The 20,354-nt window shown below is 37.4% G+C and overlaps 1 protein-coding gene across 8 annotated transcripts in view; it reads right to left on the reverse strand.

Annotated features, from left to right (window-relative positions):
* Positions 1-20,354, reverse strand: part of ZNF521 (zinc finger protein 521) — a 276,035-nt gene that overhangs the window by 76,119 nt on the left and 179,562 nt on the right. The window contains exon 7 of one of the 8 annotated variants that reach the window (XM_087439085.1): positions 17,317-17,669. The exons of 6 other annotated variants lie outside the window; for them this stretch is intronic. In XM_087439085.1, coding sequence (XP_087295211.1) covers positions 17,521-17,669 — 149 coding nt within the window. In that variant the 3' untranslated portion in view covers positions 17,317-17,520. Of the gene's footprint in view, positions 1-17,316; positions 17,670-20,354 lie in introns of those variants that run through there. One more of the 8 variants, XM_087439086.1, reaches the window with a different exon arrangement.

A 20,354-nucleotide genomic window follows, 5' to 3' on the forward strand; every position in this document is an offset into this window, starting at 1 on the left:
CAAACATCATCTTGTATAGCTTAAAACACTAAATGTTTTTCCTAAAAGGCTGCTTCCATCATCCTCCCCCATCACACCAAAAAGGGAACATATGGAAGAATGAGCTTGGACCAAAAGGATCTTTTTTTTTTTTTTTTTTTTTGGCTACAGGAGCAGAGCAGTCACACAGGCACAGCACCTCATCAAATAAACCAGACTGACACCGTTTGGACTTTACCAAGCTAATTTCCTAGATCTTTCAAGTCCTCTCGTCCATCTCTGGCTTTTACCAAGCACAGCACCCAGGTTATTCACACACATCACTAGTGATTTTTTAAATTAATTTTTTTTTAAAAAAAGAGATCAAGCAGTTGCCATAAGCATTGTCCAGATTCAGAAAATACTTCTCATCCCCAAGCAAAACTGACTGAAATAAGGTCATTGGAACTGGCCTCATTATTGGCAGCCTTCAATGGAATAATAGCTAACACACACATGACCTAATTCTTAACCCTTCTTTCCTCACTGCCTACCTCAAAAGTTCCTGGGACTTCTTTTTTGCAGACAAGGAGAGCAGTACTTTCATGGAAAAGATGCGGCTTCCAAGTCTTAGATTGGCTAAGCCATGGAAAATTGAGACAGTAAGCCTCAGAAGGGAGAAAAAAAAAGAGACAACTGACTACAAAATTGCCATCTATTTTAACCAATGCATGGATACTTGGGTTGTTTTCTACATTTTCATAGACACTTTACAGTACTTTTTCTTTTAAAACTTATTTGTTAGCATCTAACAAAGGTAGCAGAAGCATCCATTAACATGACTTTGCAAAAGTTTCTATTAGTTCCAGAAATAAAATTCAGGAGACAGTCACTTAAGAGATTCCTATTTCACATGTGTCCTTTAGTTTGGTTTTTAAAAGAAATTCTAATGAACTATTCTAATAGGTTATGGTAATTCAGTTCCAAAGTTATTAATCTGCCTAGAAACAAAATCACACCTGCTAGAGATGTTCACATTGTTATCAATAGATATGCAAATATACTTGGTATTGACCTTCCCCTGACACAGACTAACATAACTAGAGAACTTAATAAGCATCTGATGTCTCACAAAACTTTGAAAGGACACATTTAGTGTCAACAAGTACTCAGTGACATATTTTCGACACTTCTAGTCCTCTTCTACAGCATTTCCAACATAGCATTAAAGAGATATTCCCTAAAGCTAATTTTCTAGCAAATATTATATTGATGCTTTGTCAAAATTTCCCCAATAATTGTGAAATCCTAAACAGAAATTTATTATCATGTCAAGTTGATAATAAAAGATAAAGTCAATCTTAACTACCAAGAAGCAAGAATCTTGTTTTTCAGGAAGATATTTGCCTTTAGGAATAAAGAGATGAAAAATTAAGAAAAGATAAAGGATGACTAGAAGGTAATGAGATGGACTTTCTTGCATATCTTGTAAACTGGCTCTGAGAACAATTAAAACAGAGTTCTAAAGGTGTTCTGAGCAAAGACGGTGTTGTTTAGAATAAATTGATAGCCTTCAGTGGTGATTATTTGAAGAGTAACCTTTATTATTATGTATAAGTATGATCATTTTAAAATTAAAAGTGACATTAAATATACAATATTTGAAAATTTCTTCATAAAGTTTTCTTTAGATATCTTGTGTCACATATGCTAAATAACAAGAAAACTGAAATTTCTATCATTTTACATATTTCTCTTATTTAAAATTTTTAAAAAGAAAAAACATTTTTCCCCCAATGGGAAGGACCAAGAGATGTTGAAAGTTGCCACAACTACCTATAATAAATTCCACCATGAAATTTCACATGACTGGAAAGAATAGAAATATTTTATGAGGCAATTGTTCAATGTGTCCTTTTACTAAGTGATGTAATCAGTTATACCAATAAGATGGTAAATATTTTCACTAGTACATGAAACAACCTTTGGTTGGTTTATAATTACAAGAATGATGCTAACTGAATCCCTTGCTTTGTTTCAATATCCCTTGTTAGTACCGTAGACCTCTCTGCCTCTCTTGTTTTCCTCAAAAGCAATTTAGAAAATGCTTGTATTTTAGACAAAAGGAGAACATTTGGTGAAAGAAAATTCATCATTAGGTATCTAGAGGTTTGTTAATAGAAAAGGCAACTCCCACTGTGTATCCTAGTGCTCAAGCCAGACACACATGCTCAGGAGCAGCAAGCTGCCTTCACAGTGGGCCAAAAGCCATTACCATAATTTTATATTACATAGACTACATTGAAAATTTAATATATCCCAGCAAAAAGAGACAAAAGACATTTTGCATAATGCTTCTGTGAGCGCACTCTCTCTCGCTACTCTTTTAGCCACCCCATGCAGATAATCACACCAGGAAAAAGAAGTTCATTACCTAAGCCAAATCAAAATTAGGCTTTTCTTTTTGATAGGGAACTTCATTAGTAAGCCCTGTCTTATACAGCTGGGAGATTTGATGAATCTATCTTAGAGTAATAATTCAGTACAATCAGCCATAATTTTAAGTTTTACATCTTTATTAAGAAAAGTAGAAATATATAAACTGGATACACATAGATGGATCTTTAAAGATGTTAAATGAAGATGGTAACTAAAATCACTTTTGGATATCTAAAACATCCAGAATGACAGAAGAAAGCCAGATAAGAAATGCAACTCTTTGCCACCTAGCTACCCATGATTAAGGCTTTCAAGGAAAAAAAAAAAAAATCAAAGAAGCCAAAGCTGAAACACTTGAAGTTCAGGAAAGCGGATATTTATTGAAACTATTCAAATGAAAACATCTTCAAATTTTAAAGTTAGCCTTTGATTAACAAAGAAACACAGGACGAAAGAGTCATTTTAGAATTCTTCTTAAGATAAAGGCTAAAGATCTATTGTCCCTACATGCTGTCCAAGAAAATATCCACTGCAGTGCTGAGTCCCCGTTTATATCATACAAAACTCAGTTATCCCACAGGCATGGAACAAAGAGCTCCATTCTCCCCTTTGTATGACCCACATATGTAAGGAAGTACACCAGCATGCAGGAGCTCTGCTGGCTGCAATTGTCTGTGGAACTCCTCCAAGATTGCACCCTTTCGTGCTGAAAAAACCCATCTCCGTAGCCTTGGTTGTGGACATAGTTTTCCACACTGTGCCTGAAGCTAACCTTGACTTCTGTAACCAGACTGAAGCTTCAATATCATGCAGGGCTTCTCTGGCCATTGTCCATTATGCTTTCTCTTAACCATACAAAGCCAGCTCTCCTTCAAGAGAAATATCAGCCTCACTTTGCGACTTCTTCCCCCCTTATTGACCCACGAATTTCCTCAAATACTTACATCAATAGTATTGAAAGAACGAGAGTCCCGAATTCCTGAAGGTTAAGACTTTTTAAAACAGAGAAGATAATTTTCTAGGCCTCTTTGGTATTATTAATCTACATTTTTTGTTAACCCTCAATAGTAGGCAAAGCCTATGGCAAAACAACAACAAAACAAAAACAAACATCAAACCTTTCCCACCTGGTATTAGACGTCACTTCACCCATATTTGAATGGTAGGAGTGCTCAAGAGACAAATTCCACTTGACTTAAGCTTGAATCAGTCATTGAGCTTAAATGGCCCAAATGACAAATCCTGACTTCCAATACTATAATGCTCAACAACCTCTTTTTGAGAAAGGACCAAAGATTTAAGAAGTACCTGGTTTAACAGTTAAAAAGAGTAAATACTTTCTTACATTTTCATTGATTTAAAATGCACTCTCAGAGCATTCAGAAATATGAACAGCATTGTGAATTCTACCTTCCCCACAGGTTTGATTAAATTTTTACAAATTAATAACATGGTCTATTTTATTCCTTTTTAATGTTTAATCTTCTTCTGAAAATGCTGTGGTTCCTGGTAGTTTGCTGTCATGGGCAGAAGTAGAAAGTGGAAATGAAAGTGTTTCAGACATTCGAAGATATGACAACATGGGAAACCTTCAGAAAGGGAGATGATTACAATTGTTATCACTTATAAAGTCTTAACTGTGTACCAGGCATGGTGCTAAATTTTTTTTTTTCCCTTACAACAACCCTACTAGTTAGCTACTATTATTATTCCCATTTTGTGGATTAGGAGATTGAGAATGATGTCTCTGAAAGGTCCGGTAACTTGCCCCAGGCCACACAGCTAACAAGTGGAGAGGTCTGCATTTATACTCATTAATCTGACTCTAGTGCCCGTTTTCCTAACCACCATATCCTACAACCCTCCCAAGCAAGTGATGAACACTAAGCAATGCCAGGAAATCAAAAAAGTTGCTTAATTCTCACAAGTGTCATATAGGTCATTTACGAAAATGCCCTTCCAGATGTCCTTTGGGGCCAGGAGATATAAAAAGCATTTAGATATAAAGACAACGAGCAGGGAGCCCTATAGAAAACTGGAAAAGATAAAGAAAGAGAAAATATGTGAAATGTAGGAACATTTTATGCCATGACTTTGGTTTCTCTGAAAAAAGACCATTAGTCACTCCATTATCTGGTTTTATAAAAAACACCTTTATTAAAAAACTAACTTTCACTTTTTAAACCCTTGCTACTTGGCCAGGTTAACCATAACTAATACCTCTTTAAGGTCTCATGAAAGTCACACCATGACATTCTTCAGTTCTCCTTTCTCTAACCAAAAATAAGTTGGGTAGATCATGGCCGAATCCAAGTCCTGTTTTCTCTTTGTTGATTCAGTGGTCTGATACTGTACTGCTCTTTAGTGTCTCTAGAATTTGTCCTTCTCATATGACTTTTTAATCCACGTTACATTACATCATGATCATCTCTTTACACGTATTTCTTGTCCTCCACTTGCAACCAGATTCTATGCTCCTTGATGGCAGAAAACACATCTTATGTGTCAGTTAAGTAAAAAACAAAACAAAACTGGATGCTCAAAAAAGGTATGACAAAGACAGCAGGGTAAGATTACATAGGCATCAGAAATAGGACACATAACCATAATTCTTTCTGCTTTGGTTTCCTTCTTCTGAATCGTTCGAGAATACAGAGCAGGGAAAATATTCTAAAATTTGAGATTTATAAAGACTCCAATACACACCAGGGCACACTTCACAAAATAGCTGCAAAGACAATGATCAAAAACAAACCAACGAATGCCAACAAGAGCAAACATAACAATAATATCAATAGTTAACAAAACAAGTGAAAACAAGGGTCTTGAGATTTATCCTTTATATTAGGGTATAATAACATAGTCTAAAGAGGCATTTTTATATATTTTATAAAAAAGTTGTAGATTATATGAACTCTTGATACTGGGCCATAGAAACCAATCAATTATCATCCTGAGAGGGACTATATATATATATATTTTTTTAAAATTCCCCTCACATTCAATTGCAATCTAGTCCAAGTTCAGAAAATCCAGTTCAGCTATTTTCTTTTTCAACAGATTTCCACATGTTATTAGAAGTACACAGTTAACCAGGTTTCATGCAGTAGACAAAATGGCATTGTGGGATTACATTAGTTCGACAGCTGCTTTATGACTATAGCTTCCAGACCAATTTATTTAATATTGATCTTTAAACAAACATCAGTACAAATAAATTTGAGCACTCCAGTCCTCAGATTTTATATCTATAAGAGAGGCCTATATTCAGAGAAGCAGGGCTGCTTGTATTTCTGCCTTTGATTCTGTTTTCTTTGATCCTACCAGGTATCAAATACATCAATGCCAAATTAAAACAAATCCATCTTCAGATAACACTCTGTTTATAATCTTTCGGGCAGAAAGAATTTTTCTATCAATAACTTCCAGCAAGCGTTTTAACTGATCTTTTTACTGCTTTATTCTGACTACTACAAAAGGCAGCAGTGCCCTGTCCTGACTTGAGCAGTATACCCGGCTCTACCTGGAATATCTGCTCAGAAGGGCTGAGTTCCACTTCCCCATCTCCATGCAGCTCGCTCTCTTTAACAATTCTAACCCAGCGGCAGGGGCTCACCAACAAACATCCAGCTGCCCCCTACTGAGAAAATTGCTGCACAAAGCTAAGGGTTTGAGAGGCCAATCTCAAGACTTTTACGGGACTACAGTTGACCATTTGAAGGAGGGGACAGCTGGGTGCTAAATATAAATGGGAAAAAAGACTTAGATAGGGAAATAGATAATGAATCCTGGGATTAAACACTCAATTCAATTAGGTGGGCATATACGAATGTGAGGCATAAATGGACCCAACATAATTGTTTGCACAGGACTTATTTATGCCCTTCTTAGTTATCCTGATTGAGTACAGATATGAAGCTCACCAGGGGATGGATATTCCTGTGGTCTGGAACTGGGATAAAGTTCAAAGTTTTTGGTCACAATTCATTCATGTCTGCCATCTGTTTTATGTTCATTGAGGTCTAGAGTATATTGATCTTTCAAAGAAATAAAGTTTCTTTTCTTTTCCCTCTCTCCTTCCTCTTCCTCTCCACCCCTTCCTTCCTTTCTTTTAAATATAAATATTCTGGAAACAGAGTAGGTCAATGGAAAAGTCTTTACTGGAAATTAAAAATCCTTTCAGCAAAATATTTGGGTTTTTTTCCAGACACCTTGAACCTGTACTATCAAAAGAAAGAATGTCTGCTCTGAAACTGTAAGATAATTGTTTTTTGTGAGTTATGAATTTCAGTCAGTGAAGGACTGGATTTAAGAACATTTGAATTTAAAAAAAAACCTTTTACTTTGTCATAAATTACGGCTCAAGGAGAGATTGAGAGGACACAGTATTTTAATGTTTAACATTAGAAATGCATAAAAGATACAATTATTTAGGACTACTATTCCTCAGTCAAACTAATAGCTTGATGCTATAAATAAAGCAACAAATCTATTATTTATATAAGTACCAGCTTCTGCCATGCCCCTTTCCGGTGCGGTGATACAAATGAACTTGGAGCACTAAACAAATGTACAGAATAGGAAGCGCATCTATTATATCTTCCCAATTTGAAAAACCTCATCTTCTTTCTTCACCAAACCCTTAAAACTATTCATAGTTTAGAGACAGATGAAAAGTGTTGATGTGGCCAAGTGTGGTCTACTCTCTTGCCCCAGGGGAACAGGGTGAAATATAAGGCACAGGCATTTGTCCACGTTGCTGCTGAACCTAAAAGAGAGGAGGCAGACACTCCATGTAGCTGGAAGGTGAGTACAGGTGCTGCTACATAGCCTCTAAGATGCTACAGTTGGACCAGCCAAAGAGTAAGGTCATCTTTCAGTCCATGTGTGTTGTGGGGTAGGTAGAGAATGACTTTTTCCTCATAAAATTACTGAGAGGATTAAATGATAAAACACATGTAAATCTGCTTTGATAACCAGATGTCAAAAGCCAATGTAAGGTTTATACACTTTCATAATTTGTAATTATCATAAGATCTAAGAAGGCAATGATTTTATTAAAGAAGTCCACCTTTTATGGCTAATATAGGCTTCTATATTGGCTGATGTTTAAACCAGACCAAGGGCTGGGATAGGTACAAGAGCTGGTCTCCTCTCTTGGTGCATTCCTTAGCATGCCCACCCCCACTCCAGTGTTCCATCTACACATCACTAACTGAATTCCCATAAGGCATCATTCTGATTGAGAACTCTACAACTTTGGTATGTCATCCCCATTGCACCCTTGACCTGGCTGACCTTCAAGGAGTTGGGGGCACGCGGATGAAGGGAAGATATGCCCCAGTCATGGATGCTGACACCCACAATGACAGTCTGTGACGAGAATGAATTCAATGGTACCAGTGAGAATCTCCACCACCTGGGTGAGCCATGGTAACTGATGGTGTAAGTCACAGATAGTAGCTTTGTTCTGGGCAGAGAAAATGCTGAGAACCACTCCTCTGCAGACACCTCCATGAAAACCTTAACAACAGTGAGCATTATTCATTTTTTGCCTTTTTACCTACTGACCATGAGCAATCTGAGATATACTCAGCGTATCTTTGCATTCTCAATCAGTGACCGAGTCCCTGGCAAAGACCAGATGACAAATGAATGAGCATAGGCTAGAGGAACAAATTCAGAGGAGAGGTGATGATGGTTTTGAAACCATGACATATGAGCAGAGTCTGAAGGAACTAGTAGATGTTGATCTTGGAGAAGAATCAAGAGAAGAGGCATGTCAGCTGCAATAAAATAAATGAAAGACTTTATGGTAGAAGAAGAATTTGTTTTTCTCCATGTGGACTAGTGGATGCAAATTTCAGAGACAGGCTTAGAGTATCCTGAGATTCCTTCCTTCCCTTCATCACCCACATCTACTGGGTCACAACTCCTAAGTATTTCTGAGTTCTATCTCTTCTCCGTTTCCACTGCCATAGTCTTAGTTCTAGCCCTCATCTAAGCCTCTTGGGCTGTGTATACTTCCCTGCATGTGGTCTCTCATCCCTTTAATCCTGCTCTCTAGCCTGCTCCAGGCCTTATCATGTTGCTCCTCTGATTAAAATCTCTTGGAAGCTTCTCCAGTGTCCTCAAAATAAAACTCGATTTCCTTGGTTTGGAAACAGGGTTTTTGATAATTTAGTATCTCCCCGAGTCTTTTCCCTCCATGCTTTAGACATAATCTTCTCTGACTGAATATCCTTCTTCCTTGGCCCTCTTGGGGAACTTGTACTCATCATTGAAGATTCTGCTGAGAAGTCTCATCTTTTATAAAGCCTTCCTTGACCCTCTCAGGCATGTTCATTCAATCATTTCTCTGTCTTCACATAACACCTTGTGATTTAGTACATTTCAATCATTTATATTATTATTATTATTACCTTGAGGAAATGTAACATTCTATTTATCTTTGTGGCCCCAATAGTGGTTGTTGAGTAAATAAATGAATGACTGAGTGATTCACTCTTTAAGTAGAGCTTCAAAAAATTGGACAAGGCTCTTTTGGGAAGTAAGTGAGTCTTTAAGTGTTCAGCTGGTAGGCTGGACTAGATTTTGTAAGTTCTTCCAACTCTTTCCCTCTACCCTCACCCCTTTAGCGCTTGGTGAGCAATGGGGTAGGAGAGAGTCAAGGCAGGTATGTGTGTAGAAGATGAATCAGAACTTTCTGTTCAGGCAAGTAGACTAGTCAGAAAGTCAGAGCTAGCTTTCATTATATACAGATGATAAACTAGCCCAGGATCTAGGTTTAAATACTAGAAAAGCCCCCACCCTCACCCCAAGCTGAAACTATCAGGTACAGTTAGAAAGGATTTCACTTAGGGGCTCATGTTGCACAAACAGATGATTTTTATAAACAAAAGACTTAAGCAAAGTCCTTTCTTGTGGGATGGGGGTCAACAGATCTGGCACGTTTAATGTTGGCCCCCAATGGTTATTTCTTACATGAGAGAGTGTAAACACTAACATACCATTCCATTGCCTACAGAGATTTCCCAAAGTATTAAAGAGTAATAATTCCAAAGTCCTATTTTTATGAACCCTATACTGTGGAATCTTTCTACATATTTTTTAAACACTAGTCATCTGGAAGATCACAGAGTCCTACATTTAGGCATTTATTTAGTGCCCTACACAGGCAATTTAGAAAATTGCAGTCTAGTGATCCCCAAAACTTAATGCCCCTCCCTAAGTGCCTAAGCAATTACCAAGGGGATGTTTGTACTGCTAGAGAGAATTTAACTTAAAAAAATTTTAAATCTGGTACTAATGAGCCTGGAAAATTATGATCTTGTGTTATGGTAAGTGGAAGAATGCCTTTTAACAGAAAACCACTCTCTCTGCCTAAATTCATCTGGAAGTTTTCACATAGATATAAGAGCTGCTACGGATTTAATTTCATGAGGAGTGAATTCAAACTCTTGTTTCTACCCTTAAATGTAGTCTTTGACTATTTTTAATACTTTGTTGGCATTAGTGAAAATAGTGTAATTACTACAGATAAGGTTAAAATGCAAAGTTACAGGCTAATATTCTTCACAAGAGTCACTGGGACAACCATGATGGAAGTTAACACCTCCAAACACTGAAAAACACATAGGTATCTATCTTATAACACAAACTGTGAGATCTTTTTAACATTATTACCTACAAATGGTAAAGCAGTCAGTTAAGACCAGAGGTGCTTACAGTTTTAAATGCAAACTTTTTAAAGGTGCTGATGACTGTGTTTATTATGTATTTTGATACCTGTGGTGATATTACTAAGTGTATCTTAAAGCTGTCAATGTGGAGAATGTTGGTCAACTAGAATTTCAAGTTGCATGTAATCTACACTAATATTTTAGTAATTCATTTGTTACATAAATGGAATCATATTGCTATAATTCTCTAATAAAAATCTGTGCTTTTACATTAAAAATTGACTTTCTATGCTGTCCATAAATATTCCATCACAACCAGGATTTATGAAGTCATGGGGAAGCCTGCTTGGTCCTGCCCCCTTTCCTGTTATCTTCTTGTACTGCAGATAATGAGAAGCTTGACAACATGGCTTCAGGTTGGAATTAAAAGCCTAAAGCTCTTCCCACTCTGATTTTATGGGGCCTGGCTGCTGAGACTTCACAGGACCTTGCTGAAACGACCTGTCTACTTCAACTCCACATGGTCCCACTCTGGCTAGGCCTTTGGATCAAACCCTTCTCGTGTGAATACAGACAGCGTCTGGGAAACTGCGGTGAGGATGTCTCCACAGAGAATCACAGATGCTGTCAGGACCGAACTTTACACTCAAACATTTGATGCATTTTAAAAAGGGATTCAGCCTCAGACTGAAACAGGCAGATGGATCGTCTAACACTTCAAAGGCTTCAGCAGGATTGCAGTTTTTTCCTTTGTCCCATAACCCGTTCAGCTTCTCCTCCTTCTCCTCTCCAACCTGCCTCTGCATAGTTCTAAAGCAAGTGACAAAGTCTTCCCCATCATAATATAACACAACAGAACAAGCACAGATACTTTAACTCCCTTATATAATCCTGAGCTTCTCCAGTTCTAATATCAATGCTTCCAAGAAATGAGGGATGGGCAAAGAGAGAAGGAGCCATAGAAATGGTGACAAGATTAAAGAAGCAATGAGAAATGCCTAGTCCTGTGTTGTGCTGTCCCTGCAGAATGGAGAGCATCTTCCAGATTTGAACGTGCTCTGCCCTTACAGTCAACTCCCATTAGCAAAGTGAAGGTATCTTAGATTGTAAGAATTGCTGATTTCATTCTGGTTCAAATCATTTAGTTCAAAAGTCATTTTGGACTTTTTCCTTAAAAGGCTTTATTTCTACCACTATTAAAGCAATTATTAAATTAGAAAAACACTGTGACCTGAAGTTGCTACATGTCTACACAAGTGCAAAAATTGCTACTGCTCTTTCTCCATTAATTAATTATCGGGGTTTACACAAGCTGGTCAATTGACATGAAAGGTGGACAAAGGATTTTCTCTGGAGATATCCAGAAATAGGTGCATATCTGAGTCATGCACCTAACCCTGACGGGACCTGATGCCAAAAAAAGGTTGAGGGTTCTAAGGAGCCCTAAGGTAGGGATCAAGTTGGGGGGAGGGAGGACAGAATGGGTAAAAGTGGGCTTCAGAAGTTTTAATCAACCAATCAATTAATTAATCAACAAATTCTTGTTATAAGGTAGGGTGTCAACATCATCCTGAATATGGTGGGAGAAGAAGAAATTTTATCTGCCCTCTAATATTTTGAAATTTAATGGGAAAGTGGAGATAATATTTACTTATATATATGAAGCCCCTTTAAAATAACCCAAATCAGATTAAAATAACCCCAAAATAACCCAAATCAGATTAAGTATTGCCAGGTATAGGAAAGGAGAGACAAGGTGTATTTTTAAAGAAGAGCATCTACTTAAGAGGTATGGTAGAAAATACTTATGGATAAACTCAGAGAAGATTAAACTGAAAAAGACTTTAGAGATGCCTAGTATGAAACCCCTCTTTAAAAGTAAGGTGAAATAGACCTCTTTATACAGTCTTCTGGTTAGAATGGCAGAGCTAGACTGAGAGTCCAGTTCCCATCAACAACCAGTCCTATGATCTTTCCATGATGTCCTTCCTCTATGTACATGCATCTGTTCTGGGAATTTCACTGCATAAAAATCCACATGTCAATGTTCTCTATTTAAGAAGAAACATTTCCTTATGCTTGTTCACCTCTTCAAAGCAGAGATGCTAAATTCACACATGCATACATACACAAATAGGAAGTATTTTAAAAAAGTCTAAGGAGCAACGTGGAAAGATTGGACCTGGCTTAATCCATTCAAGTCTTGACTTAAATTTGGTATGTTGTCTACATTCACATTTCAGGCAAGAGTATTTTCTTCATCTGTTGATTATTGTAATTTGCAAAGGCTAGTACTCTTTATTTATATCACAACTTAAAATGTACATGCTACATTTTAAAATAGTTAAGAATGAAAAATATGTGTATACTAAACACCACTAAAAAGAAAAATAGCAAAAAAGAGGTAAATATAATATAGAAAGTCAAATGTCTCATAGCATTAAAATGTGACAAGTTCTTATAAGTCAATAAGAAAATGACAAATACTAATTTTAATGGACATAAGGCATAAATTAGCAAGCTCCTCCTGAAATAACATGTAGATATGGTGAATAAAAGATGAAAAAGTCAATCTCACTAGTAATAAAAAATTGAAAACTAAAATGAGGGATTGTTGGTACATATCAACAAATTAAAATTAAAAATGTCTATTTTTAAAAAGTGTATTATTAAGTGTGGTCAAAAGCATGAGGAAATGAGTCTTCTCACACACTGAGGGAGATGTGTATCAGTACAACTTTTACTCGAAATTTGAAAATTCATATGAAGAGCATTAGGAAAGTTCTCATACTTTCTTACTCATAAGAATTTATCCTAATGAGATAATAATACAGTTTTATGGAGGAGAATGTTCATTACAGTGTTGTTTAGAAGAGAAACAAATAATTCAAAATGTCCAACTCAGACTACGCAGGTCGTCCAAGTACGCTGCTTAAATAAAGATGAGCATGAGTATAAGAAGGGCAGTTTTGCAATCACTGAGGCATATAAAGAGTCAGGGTATCTCAGTGGTTTAGAACACAATCTCTGGACCTCAAACTGCTCATCTGGACCTCAATCCCTGCCATCTATTAGCTTTGTGGCCTTGGTCAAGTTACTCAATCTTTTAGTGTCTCAGTTTCCTCAAATATAAAATGAGATAATAGTAGTACTCATCTCACAGAATAGTTGTAGTTTAGCTAAATGAATTCATATATTTAGTTAGAACAGTACTGACAAATAATAAGCACTCACTAAATGTTACTTACATATTTGATATATTTGAAGAATATTTAATGACACGGGAATATGTGCATTATATAATTTTACAAAGCAGAAAACATTTAAAATATTGTATAGTAAGATCACATACACATTCACAGTCTCTATCCATGTGTGTATACATTTGTATAAATAAAAAACTGAAGAAGAAAAACTCGAAGAATATACACCAAAATGTTATCATTTAGCTGTTAGAGTTGGAGCTGTAAGTAATTAATTTGTCTTTATACTCTTCTGCATTTTCCAAATTGGCCATAATCAGAAGAAATACAGATTACTCAAAGAAAAAATAGGAATAGTTTTTCTATATCTTTAGTCTCTGATTTTTAGGGGAGGACTTTTCAGAAGAAAAGGAAACACCATCATGTAGGAAAGCACTAAGGGGGAGCTCCATAAAACAGTGGAGGAGGCTGAAAACACAGGGAAGAAAAAGGGAAAGGAAATGAAATGAGGTAAATGAAGAGATGGAAATAACAAACGGAAAAATGAACGGAGGAAATAGCAAGCAACCATGTAAAGAGCGAGGAGATAAATAAGAACATAAAGTGTAGAGTTAAACTGACTTTGCTTTCCACAAGTCTGCCCATCAAGAGTGGTTGGCCAGGTTACCCCGTTCACAAGAGCCTTCTTTACACTGAAATGTAAAGTGCTCCTGCTTTAGCTGCTTTAGGATACGGTTACAAGAAAATGGTTCAAGGTAACTGAGAAGCTGATCATTATCAATTAAGCTGTGCTCATTTGGCATGGCGGGGTATATTCTACAAAGTGAGCTCAACAGTTTCTTCCATGACAATTTTCTGTTTATTTCCAGTACATTTATTCACTATGTTGCCCAAAGTTTGGATAACCCCAGAATCCAGGCATATCCTGGGGGCAGGGGAGAAAGACAAATGTGATCTAATAATAGACGTACAGTGTTTAAGTTTTCTCCTATTCCTGGCTGAGGAAAGAATCCAAACTAGGAAATGTGTAAAACAGGATGGTTGCTTTCTACAGAGGAGAAATGACTAACACTGAATAACAAAAAAGAAATCACAGAATTAAAGTGGACTCGTTAGCGTTGTAAAATTGATGACAAATTACTATCACATCTGAGGATAACACAGGGATACTTAAGTTAGGTATACATTGATTCAGCAGGTCATGGGAAAATTCAAAGTCGTTTGGTCCACATAGGAAATGCTTGGGAGAAAAAAGAAGCTGTGAACCTTGGTAGGAAGTGGAAAGAATAAAAGGTCTTCAAATATGGGCCACTTCAATGGGCATGCAATGTAGAAATTTCATATCAAAGTCAACTAAATTACACTCACTAAGAAAGGCTCAGGACTAGACATATAGCTTTGCACAAGTTACTTATCTTCCTTCAGCCACTTCAGTGTAAAACCAGGATAACAGTATAATGGGTTACACTACAGGATTAAATGAGACAACCTACGTAAAATGCTAAGTTCAGTGCAAGGTATTCTACAAACGATAGTGAATATTAGCATAAAAAATTAGCAAAAGAAAATAAGGCGTTGTTAGTTTGTAACTATGTCAGAAAATGCTTAAGGAAATACGCTGGGAGGATTAGAGATGGGAGATGAGGGTATACACAGGGCACCAGACAACGCACCCTCAGGAACACTCTAATGGTCCAAGGTGGAATTCCGTCAGACACCATCTGAATTAGCCATCAAAGGGTTATTTTAGTGGTGTGTTATTCTATCCATCTTTGCTGGCAGGGCAACATTAAATGCAGAACTCAAGAAAATGAAATTGGGTGAGCTTTTGCCCATCAGAGGAGAGTGGGGCAAGTACCTTTTATGAGCAGTCACCAGTGCACTGTGGGAATTTTGCCTTTAGGATGTTGACCTAGATATGTTTCCAAGTGAATTAATGCTTCTCTGTCACTTTTACTGTCCAGCGGCTGAATGAATGAATGACATACATGTTGCTGAGTTTCACATTGCCTGATTAATTTGAAACAACTGATGAAGAGCTCTGTTGAAGAATTCAGTTACAAGAGCTGGGTTCCTTTCTGCACAGGCACACTTGCACACATGCACACCCTACACTCAATACACATAACACACACACACACACACACACACACACACACACCCGCTAGATTTCCATATGGCACCACTCCATTCAGATGGATATTTACTACTCTTATTGTCATGTTTGGAAGTAAAATTTCCACAGATAAGTTCACACATGTGTGTTCCTTAGGTTTTGTGTTCTTTACAGCACTTTGTACATTCCCATAGTTGAGAAGAAAAACAGAAAGTAAGGTGAGAATTCTTTTGATATTTCCACTGCTTTTTATATGAAACAAACAAGCCTTTTGCCATAATGGGAATTAGAGATGGCATTTGGGGAGGTTGCCAATTTTTAAGGGAGTGTGTTGTTTTCTGCCACAGTTGCTACTGGAGATGATTCAAAATAAAATACTGCAGGTCCTGATGTTAAATTTTGGGCACCAAACTGAATTTAGGGAGAGCAGAAGTACCAGGCCTCTCTGGGGACTTGGTCTAATATCTCCTGAGGCCCCTGGCTCAGCTGTGGCAAGCTAATAAGGTTACCCTGAAGCAGATGCAGCTGTTAATACAGATGTGGCATGGGACCTCCTGAGGCAGGTCACAGTCATGATAACTCATGGTCATGTGCAATACAGTCATTATGAAAGCGTGTGACGGGAGCACCTCAAACTGGAGGTATCACGTGTGTCTCGCTCCCTGTGTCTCCTTCTCCCTCAGTTCACCTGATGGAAGGCAGGCTGACCAATAATTTTCTTCAAACACATACACACACACAGACACCACAGTGCTTGGGGGGAGTTTTGTTTGGGACACATTCCCCTTAACACAAAGGATTTTAAATCATTTTAAGGCAATGGAAGTTGTTTGGGAAGTATGTAGAGAAAATTGCATGGAAATCGAGTGTGACAGCTGGTGTGGGGGTCCAGAAAAAGGAACTGCCACTATTTATGGACACAATGGAGAGGAATGGTTTTTGGCAGCTAGTTTCAAGGTTCATGGTGTGTGCTGAAATGGCTAATACTGTGGATGAAGGCTGATTATAAATAAAATGGTGTGTTTCTTCACCTCTTCACACTGTTCACAGTCTAAAATGATGCTTTGGAAAAGCCAAGATATAAACTACTGGATTTAATTTTACTTCAAATCCTTTTGAAGGGAGTGAGCTGATTTGGAACTTACAAAATCACAGAATCTCCTGAATGAATGGAAGATTGCACGTACATTTTGCCCACTGAAGCAATAACTTTGAAAATTGCATGTTAGTAACCTGAGTTAATGCAGGAAAGAGCTGAATAATGTACAGAGAGTAGGTTAAGCACTAAAAGAATCTGATTTGTTCGATATTTTCAGACTAATGGAGCACTGTAACTCTTTTGCTACTAATATTCTGATTTCTAGCCCAAGAAGACAGACAAGCAGGTTGACTTCTGAAATTCCCCAACCACTTCATTAACAGGGATGGCGGGTTACAACACGATAAGTGGTAGCTCCTGGACACATGGGAGCTGCCTTCTGTGGGATTTCCAAACTTCTCAAACCTGCAGGGAGTGGGAGTACAGGATAGTAAATCTAAGGAAAGTTAACTCTCCTCTGTGAATCATGTCTTCCCTAGAGGAACTCCATCGCTAGGGTCACTCTTTAGCTTATTTGAACCAATTTTCCTTCCTCTATAAGTGGTCATGAAGAGAACAATTATTTTGCTCCAATTTGAACCAAATGCTCAGTTACAAATAGCTTCAATGAAGTTACAATTGATGGGACAAAGGCCTTACATTCATATATGGGGATAACTATCATTCTAAGATTCTTGCAAATGAAGACCTACATAAAAAGATAAACTTCAATCAAACTAAAGATAAAAAATAAAATTAATAATAATAATTGAAGGATATGAAAGCAAAATATGATTTCTAATATACTAGTGTAATGTATAGGTATAGAATTCTATGATAATTCAAAAGGCAATGTTTCTAAATGACTTTTACATTACTAGATCTCTATTTCTGCCACAAATAAAATCACTGTAGATTTCATCATCTAAGTTTACTCATTCATTCATTCATTCCATTAATCAATCATCTATTCCATTAGTCAATCATCCATTCAATAAACTTCTCTTCCACGCCAATAAATTTTTAAGTGTTTTCTATAAGATATCAGAGATTGTAAAGCAAGTCCGATAGGGCTTGGCCATCAGACCAGATAGTCTGTTGATAGAAGAATGCAGTGAAGATGATTGACAAAGATGCTTCAATAATAAAATTCACATCAAACTTGGGAATGGGTTTAGGGTTGGACGTGGCTCCTGAAAAAAACAAAAGGTAGAAATTGAAATAGAGTCAAGTCAGTTATCTCTGTGACTGGAATATTTCTATCACAGAACAAGATACTTATTATAATTTAGTTTCAATTCTTTTAGCTGTATCTTACAGTGGGCATCAGGCCAGATTTTTAGTCTGTAGTTAACAAGGCCGGCAGGGTTTAATATACTAAGACCTGACTCACCTGAGCCTTAAATTATACTCATTATTTATTTTAACTATTAATCTAAAGATCAAAATAAAATAGCACTTGTATATATTTTTCTCAATTGCCCCTTCTCAATTTTATTCTTTCATTAGTGGGGAAACAGAGACGAGACTATAATTCAGGATCACATAGCTAGTTAGTAGCTGAATTAGATCTAGAATGCTTGCTTTCTAATCAATGATCCAAGGTTTATGTGCCTTAGGTCATACAGCTTTGATTGATCTTAAATTACCAAAGCTAGCATAGTCAATAATATCAGAGGAGAAAACATAGCCTAGTAAGAGAAATAAAATGGATCCACATATGTTCTGTGCAATGCAACTATGGCCTGAATCAAACAAAACAGTGTGATCTGATCAATCACACAGATAACGATCTTCGTTCAATTCATAATAAATTGATATCATTATTTTTTATGATAAAGATGGTTGAATGATTTAAAAGTTGCCGGACATACTAATGAGAATTAAGATCAGACTGGTTTCTATCAAGCCCCTTTTTAGCACCGTGTTATTGGTTTGGTCCGACACCATCCCCTGCAGTGTGTGGAGACAGGCCAGGAGTGTGAGGGCTGCAGAGCAGAGCAGGAAGAAAATCAACTGTGAAATTGGTAATTTTATTGAGTTTCACGGGGGGCTTTGTTGTTAAGACACAATGCAATTGGAACAGAACGCCTGTGGTAACACCATGCACACGGTGTCCATTTCATGGCCAAAGGTAAACCGCCTCTAACCAAAAGTTAAATATACACATACATCCCTTCTCCAAAGCATTTTGCAAAGTGGAAAAAGAAATGGATCTGATGAAGGATGAACGGTTATGTTGCAGGTATGGAGGCACCGCCAAAGCATAGGTAGAACGGTATGTGTGGAGTGGTATGTGTGTGTGCGCACGTGTGTCTTTCCCTCCCAACATCTCAAAAGGTTCCCTTTCTGAATAGGGCCTGCTGGTTTGGGTTTAGGGAAAAGTTGTCCTTTCACTATTAATGGTAAGAAGGTCCCAGAAGGAGTATGTGAGGAAGACAGGGGCAGAAGGAGAGGACAGACCGAAATGTAATGCCTGAGCAGCTGAAATCATTTGGTACTCTCAATCCCCCAGGTAAAATAAGAATTAAACATAGCTAACAGGATATTACTCCCAGTTGGAAAAGATCTGCTTGCTGGCAATGTGAAAGTGAAGCTAACAATTGGTATTTGTTCTAGGGTGGTATTTTTTTTTCCCTCTGAAAGCTTAAAGTAGGAATAGCTAAATAAAGTATGCTGGTTAACTGTGTAAATACATTCGCAGCTTCTGTGCCTTCCAGGGCTGTCCCTGTAGTGTGTTGATTTGGTTTCAGATGGAAGGATGTCTAAAGACGTTCAAGGTATCAAGCTAAGGCAGGACAGCCAACCCTGGTAGATGAGGTTAAGTGGTGGAGAAAGGAGGAACATTCTCATTCTGTGAGAAGAGTGTGTGCGTATAAAACACGTCTCCTTGGTAAAACGCTTTCTCCCATGTCAGCACATGAGTCCGAACAGCAAGCTACCATTCCAAGAAGGTTTCATTTTTATCACGTATTTTGACCACATTTTTGCCAGGAAAGAAATTAGGAAAATCAAAACCAGTCCTATGTGTTATCATCAGTTTAATTTCAACTGTATGTGGGGGTAGCAATGCTTTGCTTTCTTATTTGGGGACACATCTCGGGAGATTTTTGCCCTCACCAGGGGACTAAGTTGTCATGGTTGGCTTCTCCCCATACAAGGGAAGCACTTGGGTCAGACTACGCATAAAAAAGGAAGAGAAAGGTGGCTACATTGCCAGGAGCTCACATTGCTGCCTCTCCCTTTGTGCCTCCCACCCCTCTCACCAGAGAGAGGGGCACTCAGTTCACCATTCATGTTGTAAGTGACATAAGACAGCCAGCTGGCATTTTTTACTCTTATTTATTTTTGTGCAATCAGAATAATACTTACATTCACCAGCGAAGAATAAATACAATACACCTGGATATATCTACACTTCCAGAACATAGGGGAAGGGTATTAATTCATTTTCAATAGAGATAACAATGAACACCAATGTCGTGCTCTTTATAAAAGATACAACTTGGGTGTTCGTGTGTGGCCAAAGCTGTCAGAGCATCTGTATAGACCAGTTTCACTTTCAAATGTGTATTAAAACTGAAGCACTCTTTTAATGCCCGTATGGTTTTTCAGCTGCACTGTATTCTATGCCTCTTTTCTTTTTCAAAATGCAATTAATATCGTTGTGTGTTAAATGATTCAGTGAAAGTAAATCTTTTATATTCAGGTAAGCAATTCAGCCTTGTAAGGTTTTATGGGAATTAGATTTTTTTGAAGTCTGGGTTGAGCATGCCCATAACTCTGACAGAGCCCTGCAGGCTCTTGTCTTCACCTTCAAATCATAAGACAGAGAAATCAAGCTCCCTCTGTGCTCTCAATTATACCAAAAAACACGG

The sequence above is a fragment of the Ceratotherium simum genome, chromosome 14 (assembly GCF_057802395.1).
Source record: "Ceratotherium simum simum isolate JZ-2026a chromosome 14, ASM5780239v1, whole genome shotgun sequence".
In the NCBI taxonomy this organism is placed as follows: Eukaryota; Metazoa; Chordata; class Mammalia; order Perissodactyla; family Rhinocerotidae; genus Ceratotherium; species Ceratotherium simum.